The sequence below is a fragment of the Pteropus medius genome, unplaced genomic scaffold (genome assembly GCF_902729225.1).
Source record: "Pteropus medius unplaced genomic scaffold, Ma_sr-lr_union100, whole genome shotgun sequence".
NCBI classification, from domain to species: Eukaryota; Metazoa; Chordata; class Mammalia; order Chiroptera; family Pteropodidae; genus Pteropus; species Pteropus medius.
This window is the reverse complement of record NW_024349797.1, coordinates 3,220,646-3,239,980: the sequence shown is the minus strand read 5'-3', so window position 1 is coordinate 3,239,980 and position 19,335 is coordinate 3,220,646. Positions and strand designations below refer to the sequence as shown.

General features: G+C 38.2%; 1 protein-coding gene across 2 annotated transcripts in view; it reads left to right on the top strand.

Annotated features, from left to right (window-relative positions):
- NEK9 (NIMA related kinase 9) overlaps positions 1 to 19,335 on the top strand; it is a 33,685-nt gene that overhangs the window by 8,840 nt on the left and 5,510 nt on the right. For both annotated transcript variants that reach the window (XM_039883824.1, XM_039883823.1), the window contains exons 7-20: positions 1,046 to 1,156; positions 1,958 to 2,022; positions 4,248 to 4,298; positions 4,758 to 4,950; positions 6,612 to 6,756; positions 7,358 to 7,558; positions 7,746 to 7,792; positions 8,929 to 9,084; positions 10,170 to 10,278; positions 10,729 to 10,890; positions 14,101 to 14,271; positions 15,108 to 15,167; positions 17,488 to 17,702; positions 18,799 to 18,960. In XM_039883824.1, the coding sequence (XP_039739758.1) occupies positions 1,046 to 1,156; positions 1,958 to 2,022; positions 4,248 to 4,298; positions 4,758 to 4,950; positions 6,612 to 6,756; positions 7,358 to 7,558; positions 7,746 to 7,792; positions 8,929 to 9,084; positions 10,170 to 10,278; positions 10,729 to 10,890; positions 14,101 to 14,271; positions 15,108 to 15,167; positions 17,488 to 17,702; positions 18,799 to 18,960 (1,848 nt within the window). The remainder of the gene's footprint in view (positions 1 to 1,045; positions 1,157 to 1,957; positions 2,023 to 4,247; positions 4,299 to 4,757; positions 4,951 to 6,611; positions 6,757 to 7,357; positions 7,559 to 7,745; positions 7,793 to 8,928; positions 9,085 to 10,169; positions 10,279 to 10,728; positions 10,891 to 14,100; positions 14,272 to 15,107; positions 15,168 to 17,487; positions 17,703 to 18,798; positions 18,961 to 19,335) is intronic.

Below are 19,335 nucleotides of genomic sequence, written 5' to 3'. Positions count from 1 at the left end.
CAGTTCTTCTCAAACTTTAATACATATTGGAAATCACCTGGGCATCTTGTTAAAATACAGGCTCTGTTTTAGTAAGTCTGGGGTGGGGCCAATACCTTCCAGATGATGTTGATGCCACTAGACCATGTCATAATTTGAGTAACAAGTGAATGCACATCCAGTCTCCTTTACAAACCAGATGTGAGAATTTAGGCAAATCTCTTTATCTCTTTGATCATCTGTTATCTATAACAATGAAAAAATATATATCCCTTTCACAGATAGGCTCTGATAATGTGTATAAAAATGCAAATGTAAAATGATACACATTCATTGGCTTTTTATGAGACCTATTTGTTTATCTGAAGCCTCAAGTTTATTCAGGTGTATCATCTAAGTCTCCTAAATATTATAGTGGAAGGAAAGTGAGTTTTGGTGTCAAACAGACTTTCATTGGAATTATGGCTCCATTTTTTACTATCTGTGTTATTATGGGCAAGCTACTTTACATCTCTGAATTAGTAACGATAATAACCTCCTTGTGCGGTGTTCGCAATGGTTAAAAAAGATCAAATACATAACATGCCTGCCTAGTACATTGTGGTCTCTGAATAAAGGTTATGATAGTATTATCATAATATTATTATATTATTATTCACTACATTGTCTATTGGAGCAGAGTATTAACTGTATAATCTATTAGGAGATATAAATTAGAAGGTAAATTAGTTGGCAAAACAGGTACTTAGAGCCAAGAAGCATGACTAACCTTGCTTTCCTTTTTCTTGGGATTCGGTTGAAGGGTCAGGTTATAATATACTCTGAGTATTATGCTATTAGCCACATAGTCATATTTCCATGTTGGCCAGTTGGCTTCATTCCCTCTGATAGCAGCATTGCATCCTTAACCATTTCTTGCTGATGCATACTAATAGTTATAAAAAGAAGTCAGAACTGTTGCCACTTCTTTAAATAATAGTCACAGGCATTTCAGAGCCCCTACTATAGTAGATTATAATGTCATCTTTATAAAACCAAGAACAATGCAATCATCATTTTCTCATAGAATCCACTCAATCTGTGTGTGAAGATTGTACAAGGAATCCGGGCCATGGAAGTTGATTCTAGCCAGTACTCTTTGGAACTGATCCAGATGGTCCATTCGTGCCTTGACCAAGTAAGTGTGACTTACATATTGATTTCAGTTTAGTATTTTCCCTTCCAGCTTTAGTGTTTGGGGTATGATATAGGTGAACCTACACAAAACCACATCCACTTCCCCAGGTAGGAAGTATTTGTGGTTGTACCCAGAAGAATAGGCATTCACAATCAATAATAGTTGTATGCTTCAGCCAACAAATTCTTAATTTTTTCTGCTTTGTTCTTTATTAATTTCTGAAATGATTTTACTATCTAAATTACGCTCCATTTTTTATGATCAAGATTAACTTTTGTAACTTGATTTTATACAAGTATAGTCAGAGGTAATTTAGAGTTCTTAATGTAAGTATATATATAGCTCTAATATCTCACAGTTTGCCTTGCAGTGTAGCTCTACGTCATTATTAGTCAAAGTCTGGCCCATGAACCACAAGCATTAGAATAGCTAGGGAATGGGGTGGGGGAGGGTGAGGTTACAAGTAAAAAAATGAAGATCTCTGTAGATAAAGCCCAGAAATCTTTATTTGTAACATGCTTATTATGTTCTATATATATATATGTTGAAATTTGAGAGCCACTGCCCTAACTGAACAAGTGAGAGAGGTGCATTTTCATTTAAGTACAAGTGTTGATGGTGATGAGATAAGCATGAAACATGGAATGAGACGTAAGAAATTATGTTTTTTGAGACGAAAGGATAATATACAGTGGTCTTGAATAATTATCCAACAGCCTTCTAGAGGAAGTGAAATGCCTCTTTAGATTCCATTTTGCCCATTCCCTTTAAATTAAAACTAGCCCTATTTGAACTTCTTAGGATCCTGAGCAGAGACCCACTGCAGATGAACTGCTAGATCGACCCCTTCTCAGGAAACGCAGGAGGTAAAATACAAAGATGTCACTCTGTTGTCTTTCTGTAGGTGATTGACTGTTAGAGGCCCGGCCAGAGTACCACAGGGGAGAGTGGTATTTCCTGGCTTGACTGCTCTCGTACTGTTTTCCACCAACATCTCTGCTTTTATCGTTTGGGGATAGCTCCTGACTTTCACCTCCTTAGCCTATGCTATTTTGTTCCAAATGTATACTAATGAGGCTGTAGAGTCCAGTGCTCCCCACATCTATGAGTTTTAATCCCAAGTTGGGGCATTAGAGTGTGGTAATTAAGAGGAGGGCTTTCGACTCAGACATTTTTAGGTTTGTATCTGAGTTCTGTCATTATCTTTGTTAAGTTATTTAACATGTCTGTTCCTTAGTTTTCTCCTCTATAAAGTGAGGTGAGGTGAGGATTAAAGGAGGTCATGATGAAGTGCTCAGCCCAGGGCCTGGCACAAAGTGCTCAACAGTTGTTGGATAGTAGTGTAGATTTGAAACAGGCCTTTGTTTTTAGTGCATTCCTTTAGATGGTTGGTTAGAGTTGGAGGGGTCTTCTTCAGATATCTTTTGCCCATTTCTCAAAGTTGAGCTTGATTGATTCCTGACAGGTTATTTCCTGAGATTTATTCTGTTAGTGGGCTTTAGAGATAAGGAGTAAGTCCTTTATCTCTCACTTTCTAGAGAGGCTTCTTAAAAGAAGCCTAACTTAAAAGAAGAGGTGTTCTTTATCCTTCTTAAACGTTCTAGTCTGTGTTTCATCCTATTATATTGTTTTTGCCTTACTTCCCTTCTTCCTCCCCTACCAGTTCTTTGTTTCTATATCTTCCTAATATTCAAACATTTACTATGCTCTTTTTTAAGTCTTGCCCTTTAGATACATTAAGCATATACAGAATTCCACAATCTTTTCTGTTTGGTTAATACCTTTATTCTGTTGTGTCAGGTTCTTTTCCAGAACAGTGTTTTAGTGCCTAGAATTATGTGTGATACTCCAAATACAGGACCGTGACCTTCCTTTTATGTTCTTTGTATATTCAGGCAGTATCACCCTTTGTGAATCAGTAGGCATATTTACATTTTTTATCTGACTTATTTTCCAACACTACGATCGCTATTTTAACCTCTTATTTAAATATTTTCACGATAATTTTTAATTGCAGGTTTTATTGAGATAATTGTAGATTTACACACAGTACTTTATTAGAACTTTGTACTTTGAGTTTTCCAGATAAAGCAGACATAACAAGTTGTGGAAAATATTCAGGAAACACCAACTCCTATTAAATAGATTAGCAGTTCTAGACCTGGGCTCTCAAGAGCAGCATCTTAGGAGCTTTCAAAAAATATTGATGCCTAAGCACTGCTCTAGGAATTGAGCTATAATTGATTTAATCCTGGACCAGAACATGGGGAGTAAGTAGAGGGAAGGAAGGCTGGAAAGGTAGCTAAAGAATCTTGGTAGCTAGGAATTTGTGCTTAATTAAAAAAATAGTACAGAAGTATTGGATGTTTATGAGAGGGCAGTTCACGTGGTGAGAAGAGTGCCTAAGAGTTATTTAGCAATACTAATATCAGTGTTAAATCAGTATAGGACTGATTAAAGTGGATTGGACGTGTGGTGAGACCAATTAAGAGGTGCTACCATAGTCCAGGTGGGAAGTAAAGCTGCCGAACTAAGGCAGTGAGACTGGAAAGGAGAGGTGAGTATGGAGAGCATCATATAGATAGAATCTCTAGAACTTGGATATTGAAAAAAGGAAGAGAAATGAGTCAGAAATGACTGAGGTTTTTAGCCTAGTTAACTGGGAGAATGGGGGCTGGCAGTTATAGAAATAAAGGAGTGTCAGAAAGAAAAGCTGTGTGGGAGAAAGATAACGAGCTGAGATTTAGAGATGTCGAGTTTGGGGACTCACTGGGCAGACTAGGTGGAGATGATAGCAGGTACTTAGAAATGTGCATCACAGGTCCTCAAAGCTCTCTGTTCCAGTGGAACATTTCTCTGAGATAGAAAACAAATGCCACAAACTGCTGGCCCCCTTATATTTAATGAATTGTCTAAAGCCAGGCCTATGTAACTGTTCGAGTTGTACTGAGGTACTTTCCTAAAAGTATTGTAAAGTTGTAGGAAGCATATTGTTTATAGAGGATTAAATCTGTGAAATGCATTAAAGAGACACCAGTGCAATGTAGGAACCTATTATTTTGCTCATATATCTTTGCCTTTCTTTTGGTAGAGAGATGGAGGAAAAAGTCACACTGCTTAATGCACCTACAAAGAGACCAAGGTAATGCTCAAGAGACTCTTGAAAAGTAATGTATATTAAATTACCACCAGGGGATCTTTCTTTGTTGGGTCTGTGCATTGTTTGATCACAGTAATTAGCCTTTGGCATCCTTTCAGAAGCCAACATCTGCTTAAAGGTTAGATAGTCATTTCTGAGAAAAAGAAAGCTATAATTTCATCCTCCTGCTAAAGAGGACATCATTACCATGATGAATGTTGACAAGTTGAAAAGTGTAGGTGTTATGGATCAGACTGGAATCCTATCTGGCCGAGCTGTGATGAAGCCCTGAGGCAGAAATTGCAAAGCCTGCTGTGATAGAGGGTTGAAGTAAGTTGTTGAGAAAGAACATACTTTCTCATACCATAATTGGCAGTTCTTCTCAGGGAGCAGACTGGAAGCATTTTTCTATGGTACAGTTTTTATGTTAAATGTGCCTTTGTTCTGGGGGGTTGTTGGCAGGTCAAGCACTGTGACTGAAGCACCCATTGCTGTGGTAACATCACGAACCAGTGAAGTCTATGTTTGGGGTGGTGGAAAATCCACTCCTCAGAAACTGGATGTCATCAAGAGTGGCTGTAGTGCCCGGCAGGTGTGTGCAGGGAATACCCACTTTGCAGTGGTGACAGTGGAGAAGGAACTGTACACCTGGGTGGTAAGTGAAAGCTAAGTACTTTAGAACAGTGGTGTAAGTGTAATTGATTACAGGCCCAGGATGTCTTAAGTATTTTGTTAGTTCAGCATGTGCTGCGGGAGTGGCAGCGTGGGGTAATGGAATGTAAGCTCTTTCAAGAGCAGTGAGTTTGTCTGTTTAGAATTCACTGATGTATGCCCAAAGCCTGATACATATTAGGACTATCATAAATGTTTTTTCAATGAATGAATGAATAAGAGGGAAAGAATTAAAAAGGCCCTGGATTTGGACTCTCTCATTTACAGTTTATTTCAGAAAGTTGCTTAACCACTTCGTCTATTACCATGAGGTTCAGAGCAACTAGTATCTATGAAATACCTTTGTAAACAAATGAAGCACTGTGCCATGTCAGGAAAATTCCAAGACTTCATCAGTGATTGAAGTTGGCTAGGTATATCTCAAGTAGGATTTTCCTTTGTTTCCTTCTAGATTCTACCCTGTCTCTCACCTTCTTGAACAGATTGCTTGTATTTGCTGTCTCTTTCTTTATCTCCCACTCGTTTCTCATTCACCTACAATGCAGCTTACTTCCCTGCCATTCGATTGAAACTACTATTGACAAAATGACCTATAAATTGTGAAAATAAGTCAGATACTTTTTATAAGCAAGTCCTTTTTATAAGCAAATCCTTATATTCCTGGATCTCCTAGAAGCATTGATACAGTTGACCACTCCCTCCTTCTGGAAGCTTTGTCTTCCCTTGGCGTCCATGAGAGCATGTTCTCTTGGCTTTTCTCCCATTTCTTTGGCTGTGCCTTCTCAGACTCGTTTCCTTTACCCAACCTTGTCTTAGGCCCTTGGTTCTCTCTCTGCCTCCTCTTTCTGAGGGAGCTCATTTTCCCACTAATTTTGGATAACTTCTCCGTGAGGACAGGCTTTATCCCCAGTGTGTGATAGAGCAGACAGATTCAGCTACTGATCTTTGAAAGAATGAATGAATGATTTGGCCTCTATTGTAGAGTATTAACTTGTTATTTCCTAAAACACTACTGCTTAAAGAACTAGCTTTGGGTGTTTTGCCACAGGTGAAGTTAAGAGGTGGAGGTAGAGAAATTAGTGCCTTAAAAAAAAAGTTTATGTAAAGACACAGTTGAGTTATTAAATGAAAAGAATTACTTATCTTTATAAAATTGTTGAAAAGTCACTTAGGATTATTCTCAGTGCTATATAGCAGCCTCTTTGATGTAGCCAGATTCTTTATAAGTGTTCTATATATCAAGGAAACTGACAAAAATTTGTAAACTTCTAGTAAGGATTTACAAGAGGCTATATTCCTACAGAAAATAAATTAGACTATATAAAGAATTTTTTTTCACCATTACCTATAATTAAATATATAGTTTACCTTAGACTTGAAGGAGAAAGACAAAATTGAGAATGTATCCTTATTTTAAGGCATAGTGGATATCAATCTGGATATTTTTCAAATCTTTACCTGCTGGCAAGAGTTTTATACTACCTACCATTAGAAGGTTTAATCTTCTTGCTAATTTTTTTTTTTTTTTCATTTCTAAATCTCCAGCTGATTTTTTTCCTACTGTTTTTCTTAATAAGAAGTTATATTGAAAATTCGCTTTTGGCATGAGAAGTTAAACCTTCACAAGACCTCTTTATTTCACAGAACATGCAAGGGGGCACTAAACTCCATGGTCAGCTGGGCCATGGAGACAAAGCCTCCTACCGACAGCCAAAGCATGTGGAAAAGTTGCAAGGCAAAGCTATCCGCCAGGTGTCATGTGGTGATGATTTTACTGTCTGTGTGACAGGTAAGCCATCAGCAGAAAACACCCAAGTATACTTAATGCTGTGCAGTTTTAGTTGGGATTTTACAACCAAAGACAGTGAGCAAATATATACATTAATAACTACATGCCCAATTTGCTATGGTATTTGGGGTTTGATGAGCAAGGAGCAGACAAGTGGATAAGAGAGAAGTGGGATCAGGAGAAATATGTTGTATATGGCCTAGATGTAGCAAAAAATAACCTCACCACCTAGTCAGGTGTGGATAACACTAAATCAAGAATCAAGAGCTAAAATTTAGTTTTGTTCTTGCTGTTACTCACTTTATGATTCCTTGGTACTTCTCTTTTTCTCTAAAAGTGGAGATGGCCCCAGTAAAATTATAAGCTTTTCTAACATGCTAATACTACCACTCTTTAAAAACAAAAAAACAAAAAACTGTTATTGTAACAGTACACGCAACCCCCTAAATGCAAACAACATGCAGATCATCTTTCAGATTTCTCTGATGTAATCATCTCATATGAGATCATTGGCTGGGGTAGTCTTCATTCCAGCCCTGCCCAGCTTTCCAATTGGACAAAATAAGTCATTCTTTTGATGGGTTCTGCTTTTCTTTTGCAGATGAAGGTCAGCTCTATGCCTTTGGATCTGATTATTATGGCTGCATGGGGGTGGCTAAGGTTGCTGGCCCCGAAGTACTAGAACCCATGCAGCTGAACTTCTTCCTGAACAATCCAGTGGAGCAGGTCTCCTGTGGGGATAATCATGTGGTTGTTTTGACACGAAACAAAGAAGTCTACTCTTGGGGCTGTGGGGAATATGGTAGGTGTTGCCTTGCCTCTGTCCACTTATTCCTAGGCATACAACCTGACTTGAAACGTCTGTGCATCAAAACACGTCATGCAGCCTCTACTTGAGAAGTGTTAATTCAGTAAAAAAAATCTTATAGAATGTTTTCCTTGGGAAGGAGTCCATCATTTTCATGATTTTTTTTTTATGTGTGTCTCAGGACGACTGGGTTTGGATTCAGAAGAGGATTATTATACACCACAAAAGGTAAAATCAGAGGCAGCTTCTTCCTAAAGCTTGTCTAGGTCACACAGTCACAAGTCCTCTTTCCTTGACTCCTCATATCGAGGTGTTTTATTTCTGAAATATTTCCTATCTGGGACACTGACAATCCAGGATTCCTGATTTAGCACTGTGCAGTCTTGTCATCTGACTAAATCATGAGAAAGAGGATACATCCACTGTGGACACTTGAGAGTCACATCTTAACTCAGGAATTAGAGCTAAAATCGTCTTGTACAGTGAAAAAGTCACATTGAGCTAAATACACCCTGGAAAATTCCTTGGAAAGATATTGGCAAGTAATGTATTGTCTCTTAACCCAACACAGTCATTTTCCCCTTCTATTCCACAATTGAACACTAGATGAAATAGTTATTTTTATTTAGCACTGCACTAGCTGACACAGGAGCTGAGGGAAGAGCACAGTCACATATCTCTTACATCCACCCTTGTGCACAAGCTCGCCCACTCGAAGGTTGACCATAATCTACTATACCATTCACTAGAACGTTTATATTTTTAAAATTAACTTACCTATTTGTGGGACTATTCTCAATGTGATTCCCAGCTATTCCTCTTCTCCTGAAAAGGCTATAGTAGAAATTTTGATGTTTAAGTTTTCAAACATCCATCATGTCCACCCACCGTTCTCTATCCCTGTCTAGTTAGCTGCAAAGGGATGTGAGCCTTTGGAAGTCCTGGCTGGTACCTCAGTGTTCTTATCTCCTCACTTATAATATGACCAGACTGGGACCCCACAGGGCCACTGAGTTTCTTTTATAACTGTCCTGGGGTTTTCTGCTTCAGAGGACAAAATGGGCAATGGGGAGTGAAGTTTCTCCTTTCCCAGTGTCACCTGAGAAGTTGTAAGTAAGACCTATTGCTAAAACAAACTTTGGGGTTATCCATTTAGCTGACGTGGAACTACCTTCTGTTACTTTATTATAAAACTTGAGCTCCTTATTGAAAACAGTAGCCTCTAAGCTGCAGTGCATATCTGAATAGAACAACCTTTACTTCCCTATTGTCATTCTGCTAAATGTAGGACATCACTTTTGAAAGAATCTGAAGGTTTTTTCCTAATATAAGTTATATCTAGGGGATTTTTTTTTTTCTTACAGGTGGAGGTTCCCAAGGCCTTGATTATTGTTGCAGTTCAATGTGGCTGTGATGGGACATTTCTGCTGACCCAGTCGGGCAAAGTGCTGGCCTGTGGACTCAATGAGTTCAACAAACTGGGTCTGAATCAGTGCATGTCTGGAATCATCAACCACGAAGTGGGTACCTCCTTTGGTGTCCTAACCACATTATCAGAATTTCTTTGGGAATGCTGTTGTTATTGGTTAGTGACCATGGAATTTGACTTAAGAATAAAGTGAGGATCTCATTATGTTCAGCAAAAGAAGCCAGCCACAAAAGAATACATACTATATAATTCGAATAGTATGAATTTTAAGAACAGGCAAAATTAACTTATGATAGAAGTTAAAATAGTGGTTACTTCTGGGAGGAGGGGCATGGGTATTAACAGAAGAGGTGGGAGAGGGATGGATTCTAGGATGGTGGGAATGGTCTGTATCTTGATCTGGTGGTGGCTTTACATTTATAGGCATACTGAAAAATCAACCTATATAATATTTTATAGTATGATATACCTCAAAAAAAATTGATTACAAAGAATCATGAAGGATTCAGGTTCTACCTTATCACCGAAATAGGTGCAAGAAAATCAACATTATGAAAACAAATATATTTCCAAGCATCACTGCCCTGGAGAGTTTTTTTTATATTTATTACTCCCAAATCACTAATCCTGTACAGGTTTATTAAATATAATTACCACTCACCTCCTTCAAGAATGTCATGAAATTCACTTCTGATATTAAGTCTTAGTCTCCTCTTTGTGTTAGTATGATGAGTTTTTATCATTTTCTAAAGAATTAAATTAAGAGACAGCTCCACACACACACAAAAAAAGCTCATTGCACCTGACAAAATTAACAATAATTAAGGATTTTTAAAGCAATCTCTGAAGCAGTGGTTCTCAAATAGGAGAGTACAGATTTGGGGCAAGTCTAGAGATGGTGTCTTTGTGGTTCGAAAAGGTATTAGTGCCCTCTGATCTATGGTTTCACTTCCCAAGGTTTTGGTTTCCCACAGTCAACCACAGTCCAAAAATATTAAATGAAAAATTCCAGAAATAAACAATCTATAAATTTTAAATTGCACACTGTTCTGAGTAGCATGATGAAATCTCGAGTTTTCCTGCAATTGGCTTGAAAGGCTTTTTGGTCATTATAACAACATTCTCAGCCTGTTTACTCCTTGATTTTTTTATCTCATGAGTCTCCACTTGTTTTAGGCATACCACGAAGTTCCCTACACAACCTCCTTTACCTTGGCCAAGCAGTTGTCCTTTTATAAGATCCGTACAATTGCCCCAGGCAAGACTCACACAGCTGCTATTGATGGTGAGTTGATTTACAGCTGTACACAGGCCTTAGTAGTTCAGGCTCTTTTTTTCTATCAAGTATTAGCTTTTCTTAACAATATATATATTATTCTCCTTTCCCCCTAGAATCCAGGATTATCTCATTAACAAATAAAGGTATTCAAGTAAATGTTTTTTTGATAATCGTTATAAATGCATAATCAATATATGCCTTAATGAGAATGCTAATACCCATTTTCTACAATTAAGATACAGTATTAGAAAATACAGTATTGAGTCTTTTCTGGCTCTAATTGGTCGTAGTTCTAGATACCTTAGCTGCCCTACATCCAGGATGGTGTAGCTAGCTATATTTGTATATGTACTCTAACAACCAGAAGCTAGTCCATGGAACTCTGCATTGGCTGCATTTTTCCCTCTATTCCATGACCCATTTGTGCCTGGTTATTTATTTTTGCTTCTCTCTCAGAGCGAGGCCGGCTGCTGACCTTTGGCTGCAACAAATGTGGACAACTGGGAGTTGGGAATTATAAAAAGCGTCTGGGAATCAACCTGTTGGGGGGACCCCTAGGTGGGAAGCAAGTGATCAGGGTCTCCTGTGGTGATGAGTTTACCATTGCTGCCACTGATGGTGAGTCTGTAAACGTCCTTTCAAGCTTTCTGGACAATGATTGTGTTTTAATTTTTGGTTGGGAAAGAAGTGGACCGGTTATTTGTGTAGCTGTATATGTTTACCATTTTATTTGTATTAAATTGATAGCCAGTTGTGCGTACGGAGCTTCATTAACTTATCATGTGTGTCCAACATAGTGATTGTTTTAAAAAGGTCAGGTTTCTAAATAATGGCAGGTTAATATTCTAAGTACCTAATTTTTTTTACTTTAACTTTTTGGTAAGATGTTTTAAGAATAATTAAATATTTATATATATATATACCTTTCTCAGCACCACATGGCTTTCAATAAATGTTAGCTAGGTGGCTGGAAAGGAGACCAACATAATTTAACCTTGCTTTTTGGTTGGGGTCAGCTGCACTGCAGTGATGTCCTTAGGAACTGCTAAGGCTTGAAGAGTTGTATACTGTGTGTTTCTCAGCTTTCTGAATTGGTCCGAATTTTCTTCTCTTTCTTCTCATAGCTGTTTCTCCTCCACAGCATCTTCTTGCTCCTATCACTGCTTCTCTTTACTGTCACTTCTGCTAGTATTCATTTCCTTCCCTCTTCTTTCTTTTTTTTCTCTTTTTGCTCTCTTCTTCCCATATCACCTTCTGAACTTTTTTTTGATTTTTGCAGCTACTTCTTTCTTGTGACTGGTAAACAACAAATCACATTTCACCTCTTTTTTTTTTTTTTTTTTTTTTTAACTCATTTCAGCTTTTTTTTGTTGGTGTTCATGCTCTGAGATGTCTTTGTTTTCTTTTGGTCTATGCCTCTTGGTTACACATGAGGGATCCAGGGATGCTGTCACATGAGTGAACCAACTTTCAGAATGGCACATTAACCTTCTCTGCTTGTCCCAAAACAAAGGATTTGAGGAAGCAAACTTTCTGTCAGACTAGATAAATGGAAATGTTACCGGGAAAGACAAAGTCAGGATGTCACTAAGGATTCAATTTAATGTAGCAAGTTCAGTAACACTTTTCCAGCAGGGCTCAAAGAGGTACTGTTCCTTCAATAGATACGTGTACTTCATGAGTTAAACTTCAGAATGAGGGGTATAGAATTGGATTCTGTGTCTGGGCATAGTACCTCTTGATAAATGTTGCTGGATTCTTATGAACTGTACTAGATCACCTCATTCATACAGCAAACAAACTGAGTGCTTACTGTGTGCCAGGCCCTCTTTTAGGCTCTAGGAATATAGAAGTGAGTCTCAGGAAGTCCCTCTTCTCAAGGAGCTCACAATCTAGTAGGGTAGGGGAGATATCCATATAAATAGGCTAGTAAAGGCAGCTAGATCAAGTGCTGTGATGGCAGTATCCACCTCCTGTAATTCCTGGAGCTCCCAGGGCTCAATCCTTCTCTCTCTCCACTTTCTCTCTCTCCCTTCAATCCCTAAGTGAGCTCATTACCTTCAGTCCCCCTATACACTGATAACTTTATGTTACCACCCCTGACCTCCACACTCACATAATCAGCAGCCCCTCAACTAAGATGTTTAAAGATAGGGTGGCTTAATAGCCCAGTTTTCCCAGGTCAGTTCTGATTCATGCCTATTGTCCTGGCTTAATCATCAGTATCACCCCCTTTTCATTAATCTATTTCCTGTTTAGAAAAAAAAAAGTGCAGCTCACTGCCTGCATTAATTCAGTTTTACATAAACACACTCTTTTAGGCTGATGCAAATCTGACTGGTTTTCAATGTGAAAATAAATGTAAAAACTGTTCTTGGAGTTATTTCTAAACAGAACTTGTCTCTCTAATCCTAATATAACAAATGTGTTCATAAATCGGATTCATCAAATCTTCAGCTAACAACTATTCTAGAACGACGTTAACATTACGCTACATTTTCTAGGATTTGACATTTTCAGCGATTGAGAATTACTGTATTTTGTAAATGGAAATACCACTGCTAAAAACAGAATGCCATGAATAAAGTGATATCATTTGTTTCCAAAGACTATTGATACACTAGAGTGATGTGAAAATAATAATAAAAGGGAGCTGTTTCATGGCAAACTTTGGGGGTAAGGTTAGGACTGTAATCCGCGAGTTATCTTGGAATAAACGCTGCAGCCACAAGTGCCGCCAGTGAGTATTCTCCAGGCAAACAGGAAGTGGGTTAAAAAATGTCCTGATTTGGATAAGAAATAAGAGGCATCTCAAACTTACTATATTCAAAATCAAATTTCTGATTTTCTGCACAAACCTGTTCTACCTGCAGCCTTCCCGTCTCAGTAAATGGCAGCTCCATCCTACACCCCACATCCCATCCATCAGCAAACCTATTGATTCTCTTTAGAATATAGCTAGCCACTTCTCAGCATCTTTAGTACTACAGCTGGGCTTTCTCCTTTTACCCTTGGTCCCCTGCATTCGATTCTCCTCATGGTAGCCAGAGGAATTTTTTTTTTAAATACCTATTGCTCAAAACCTCTACTGGTTTTCTCTTTCAATAAAAACCAAAGTCATTACAGCAGCCTGCATATCCCTACATAATCAGGACCCCAGTCACTTCCTGACCTTGGACCATGTGCCCTCTATTACTTTGCTCTAGCTGCGGAGGCCTCTTGTTCCTTGTTCGTGATGCTCATATTACCTACGCAGGACTTTTGCACTTGCTGTTTCCTTTGCCTGGAAAGCTTTTCCTCTAGATATTCATGTGGCACTCTCTCTCATTCAGTCAGGTCTCTGCCAAGTGTCAACGAGTATTTCTCTGATTACCCTATCTAAAATAGTACCTCACTATTATTTTTTATTTCCACTTATTTTTCTTTATTATTTGTCTTTCTTCATAGCACTTACTACCTGAAGTATTATTTTTTTATTTATCAATCTCCTTTCACTAGAATCAGTTCCAAAAGAACAGCAACTGTTTCATTCACTGCTCCGTCCCCAGCACCTTGAGCAGTACCTGTCATGAAGTAGATGTCCAATAAATATTTGAATGAATGATCAAAAAAAGTTATTGCCTGAGTGAATGAACAGATGAATGGATGGCAGTACATAGAGAGATGATTTTTACCTCAGCGGCATCAGGAGTTCTTTAGGCTTACACGGGGTTCCCTTGTTTCGTACATAGTAGAAAATCATCCTAGCTCTAAGGCATAAAGATCAGGAACCCAAAGAGTTGGGAAGTGGGTGTTCTGTTAAACTATCTGCTATTAATTTTTTTCTAGACAATCACATATTTGCCTGGGGCAATGGTGGTAATGGCCGCCTGGCAATGACCCCCACAGAGAGACCTCATGGCTCTGATATCTGTACCTCATGGCCTCGGCCTATTTTTGGATCTCTGCATCACGTCCCGGACCTATCTTGCCGTGGCTGGCACACCATTCTCATTGTTGGTAAGGGTTTCATATCTTTGGGTTGGAGTGGTTTTGACAGAGAATAGACCCCCACCCACTCCTAAGATACTGCTGGCTGTAGTAAGAAGAGAACAATGTCACTTCCTGAGCTTTGTCATTTACGACTTCTTGACCATTTTTTAAAAAAAATTTCTGCCCTCTTGCCAGAAATTTGTTGTTTCTAGTCCTCTACTAATTAATTTGTTGTTTGTGTTTATGCTGTCGTGAGAAATATTTAGTCTACATTTATTTATTTATTTATTTAGCCTTCAGCATCTGGTACTCCCAGGTGGTCTCCCATCCATGTACTAACCAGGCCCAACCCTGCTTATTAGCTTCCGAGATCAGACGGGATTGGGCACTTAGGGCGGCATGGCCTTAGACCAGCTAGTATACCTTTAAAAAGAACCTTTCTGCATAAAGATTATTTTGCTAATCTAAATTATAAAGGCCTGCATGAGGGTTTACAAATCTGTTCTTTTACAACCTTGGCTGCACATTAGAATCCCCTGAGGAGCTTATAGACATCCCAGTATTCTCACCAATTAAATCAGAATTTCTGGGGTAGGACCTAGGCATTGTTATTTTCTAAAGTTCCCCAGGTGGTTCCAAAAAATAGTTAAGATGGAGAATTACTACTATACGTAGTCAATATAGTTAGAGCAGCTAGGGATACTTGGCTTATGACATTAATATCTGAACCAGAAGTAATTTTAAGTTATCTGGAGTGAGGGATAGCAATTATCTCCTACATCAGCTAGCTCTCTGTCCTAGGCTTCTCAGTTTTCCTGTCTGTAGCTGTATGTAACGCTTACCTGTTGAATATTTTTCCTCAGAGAAAGTGTTGAATTCTAAGACCATCCGTTCCAACAGCAGTGGCTTATCCATTGGAACTGGTAAGTAGCAGTGTCTGATACAGGAGTCTTGTGAGGTGTGGGTCTTTGGTTTAGAGTACATGAGGTCTCCAAAAAGGAAATAGGAAATATCTTTAGGAAATGAGGAATACAGTGATCAAAAGAGAGGATCAGATTTTGGTGGATTTCACAGTAACATTGCAGTCACTGCAACCAAGCATATGGAAATAATTAAGTGGCTTGCCCAACATTGTAATATGACTTATGTATCATTCCTTTCCTCACTATGCTTAGGGGCTATGGATTCTATCCACCCTGTACTTCCATGGTATTCCCAGGAGTATTCCAGTCTATAGAAACAGTTCTTCAAAACAGGCCCTCAGAATTAAAAGTTGGCTAAACTTTCAAGTGTAGGAAAATCAGCGCAAGGTTCTGATAGTTTCCTTTGGCTTTCTTCGTGGTGCTCTGTTATTTGGGACCATGCCGGGAAATTGAACGTGTGTTCTTTTTTGTTTTTTTCTATTTGCTAGAATACCTGTACTATAGTCTTTGATGTCTCAGAACTTGGATTCCGATATTTTGTGGAATCAAAACAGATAAAGACCCAGAATAAAAGCACATTAATCTTCCAAAAAGAAATAGTCGAAATCCGATCTAGGCTGTTGACCTTTCTTTTACACACACATGCACTCACATCATCCCTTATTAGTTTCCTTTAGTAATCCATTGCTCAGCATTTATTTGTGCATATCAGTCTGTCGCAAATGATAAAATATTTTTTTGCTAAGCACAGCTGTTCTAGTAGAGCTTTATTTTTCTGTAATAGTATTTAAAGGAAAATAGTATTTAAGATTAAAAGCTCACATCAATTGGCTAGAAAATGTAAACTTCATAAGGGCAGGGATTTTTGTCTTTTTTATTCATTAATTGTATCCACATTGCCTAGAAGAGCACTTGGCAAATAGTAAATGCTCAATATATATTTGTTGGTTGAATATGTTATAACCATCCAATGGAATATTATACAAGAGTAAAAATGAGCATCTACAAATATTTCCATAATGTGAAATATAAAAAGCAAGTTGGAACAAACTACATGCCTTTTTAATAAGTACAAAACCCAGCAAAATAAGTAATATATTGCTTAAGGATACATTAATATGTGATAACGCTTTTTTTTTAAAGAAATGATAAATACAGAATTAAACAGTGGTTACATCTGGATAGGAGGCCAAAGAGAGAAGGAATTTACAAAGCAGGTAGAATGTTATAGATAATATTCTAGTTCAGTACTGTCCCATAGATCTTTCTGCAACAATGGAAATATTCTATATCTGTGCTGTCTAGTATAATAGCCACTAGCCACAAGTGGCTGCTGTGACTGAGGAACTGAATTTTTAATCTTAAATAGTCATATATGACTAGTGACTACAATATTGGAAAATAGACTCTAGTTCTTTAACTGGCAGATTCGTATATGTTTATTTTGTTAGGCATCAAAACTTACACATATGTTAAAAATAGTCTTATGAATATCTCAAATATGACATAATTTTTTAAAGCCATTTAAAACAAAAAACAAGTGTCAGAGCTTATTTTGGCATCTACAGTTCTGCTGCTTCTGTAGGATCACACCATCAGTCCTCAAGCCAGTGTAGCTGGTAATCATAACCAGTCATTTACATTTAACTTTAGAATATACCACACAATCTTTTTTTACTTTGGCAAATTTACTTTTTAAATTATATTTTCCTTTGTCCCATATTAAAATTCATTTTCATTTCTTGACTGCACATCAGCTAGTCTTCATTAAGGTAACTTGGAATATGCTGCATGAAAGAACCAGCCATCATATTTAAAAATTTTTTACAAATAGTTATCAAAGAATTTAATGAATTTAATGATTGAAGATTTCTCCATTCAGATGTTTCCCCAGAAAGGGAGTTAGTGATGAGTTTATTTGGCAACTTTAAGTGGTGTTTGGCTCAAATGTGAGAGCTCTGTATCTAAGATGAACCTCTGTGGAAGATGCTGGAATCTGGATATATCTAAAGCGTGAGTGCTAGATTTGGTGAGCTATGGTGGGGGTGATTGTTCAGTTATACTTTAGAACATTGATCATTTGCTGTGAACATAAGGATAAGCAAGTTTGGAAAGTAGAAGTGAATATCATTATGAAGATACTGATATATAATACCTTGTGTGAAAACTAAAAATTTAGTCCCAAATATCTGACTCACACTGTTGCTCTTTCACTTTATGCAACTCTAATAACTGATCCAGGGGTCAGTGGGGCTATAAGATGGTAAATCTTTCTTGCTGCATAGCAAAGCTTTCTATTCCTGTGCTGTGTATCTGTCAGTGGTTCAGAGTTCTAGCCCGGGAGGCGGCGGCGGCGGTGGCGGTGGTGGGGGAGAAGAGGAGGACAGTCATCAGGAATCTGAAACTCCTGATCCAAGTGGAGGCTTCCGAGGAACAATGGAAGCAGACCGAGGAATGGAAGGTTTAGTCAGTCCCACGGAGGCCATGGGGATCAGTAGTGGGGCCAGCAGCTCCTGTCCTGGCTGGCTTCGAAAGGTAATTCCTTTGGTAGAGGTACCTGAGATAAAATGTCAGGCCCTTTGCATGGACTAGAAAGGAGTTGTCACAATCTCTCAGTTTCCCATTGTCCTAGTCACATGTTTTGTAGCAGGCATCTAGATTCTGATTTCTACCTGGAACAAAATCACCAAATCTCTAATCCTTTTTTCTTCCTGACAAGAAGAGATACAAAATGTTCTCATACCTGTATTACTTAAATCAATGTAAATTAATACAACCTTCCTTGAAGGCAGTTTTTGTAATGTATGTGTGCAAAGATTAAGCTTATAAATTTTGTAATGTGGTTTGTAGAAGTGGAATATTGGGGCAATGGGAATGCCTTACAACAGAAATGGATTATGAGAGTTAAAGTGCAGACAGTAAAAATGTTGGAGTATATTTATTTATATAGAAAGTTGGTTATAGCATATGTTTATGCAAAAAAGTATGGAATATGTATAGTATGATCCCATTTTTTTAGAAAATATGTAATGCATAGAAGACTGTTTACTCTGGAGACTATATATATTGATCATTTTAACAGTGGTATCTGTGAGTGATGGAATCACTGGTGACTTTTACCATCACCTTTTGCCCATCTCTACTTTCTCATTTTCTACAGTGGACGTTTATAGTTTGTGAAATTTTAAATTTTTTGCTAAAATAATAAATTTACAGCTGCCTATATAATAACTTGATAGCTAAACTTGGTAGCTGTGTAGGAGTATGAATGAAGGAAGCAGCACATCCTCCTATCTACAGTGTCAGCCTCAGCCTTTAGAAGCCTGGCAGTTGGCCTTGCTAACATCACCTTAGAGGTTCCCAACTCACTGAATAGCCTGTGTAGAATAAGTGTGTTGGGGAAACATGCCAGACACTCCAAACGGTGTTCTTGAATTTGAATTCATATCACTGTAACCCCTTTGAGGAAGGGATGCCGACTGTGGACAGGTAGGGTGCTATGTTATAACCACGACTGTCCTGCCCCACTAGAGGGTGCTGATGTCACGACAGAGTGAAAGCTATAGCAAGAAAGGAATTTGGAAGAAAGTAAATGACTCAAAACTGATGAGATTCTTTCTCTTATACATAGGAGCTGGAAAATGCAGAATTCATTCCCATGCCTGACAGCCCATCTCCCCTAAGTGCAGTTTTTGCAGAATCTGAGAAAGATACCCTGCCCTATGAAGAGCTGCAAGGACTCAAAGTAGCCTCTGAAGCACCTCTGGAACATAAGCCCCCAGTAGCAGCCTGGGTAACTGAGCCTTTTGCCTTTGAATCTGAACTAAGTAATAGTGGCTGTGAGCTCTGCCCAGTTCTCTTGGCCTGTCTGCTCTAGTGCCATTGGTCTCCCAGCTGCCCTGTATCAGCTCATTATAGTGTCTATTTAGTAGTGCTAAAGCCTCTACTGAAGAATAAACTGAGTTGTCTTGGAAAAGTATTTACCCTTTCACATTTCTGCCAGGCTAATACCTTTCTACTCCAGAGGACTGTCTTTTCTCTTTGCCTCAGAAGTATCAAAATTGAAATTCCAAAATTCAAATGCAGTTTTTCATGACACTGCTAGGACGGGTAGTCTAGTAAAGTATACCTAATCTTCATAGAAATCAAATTGTGGTAGATATCTCAA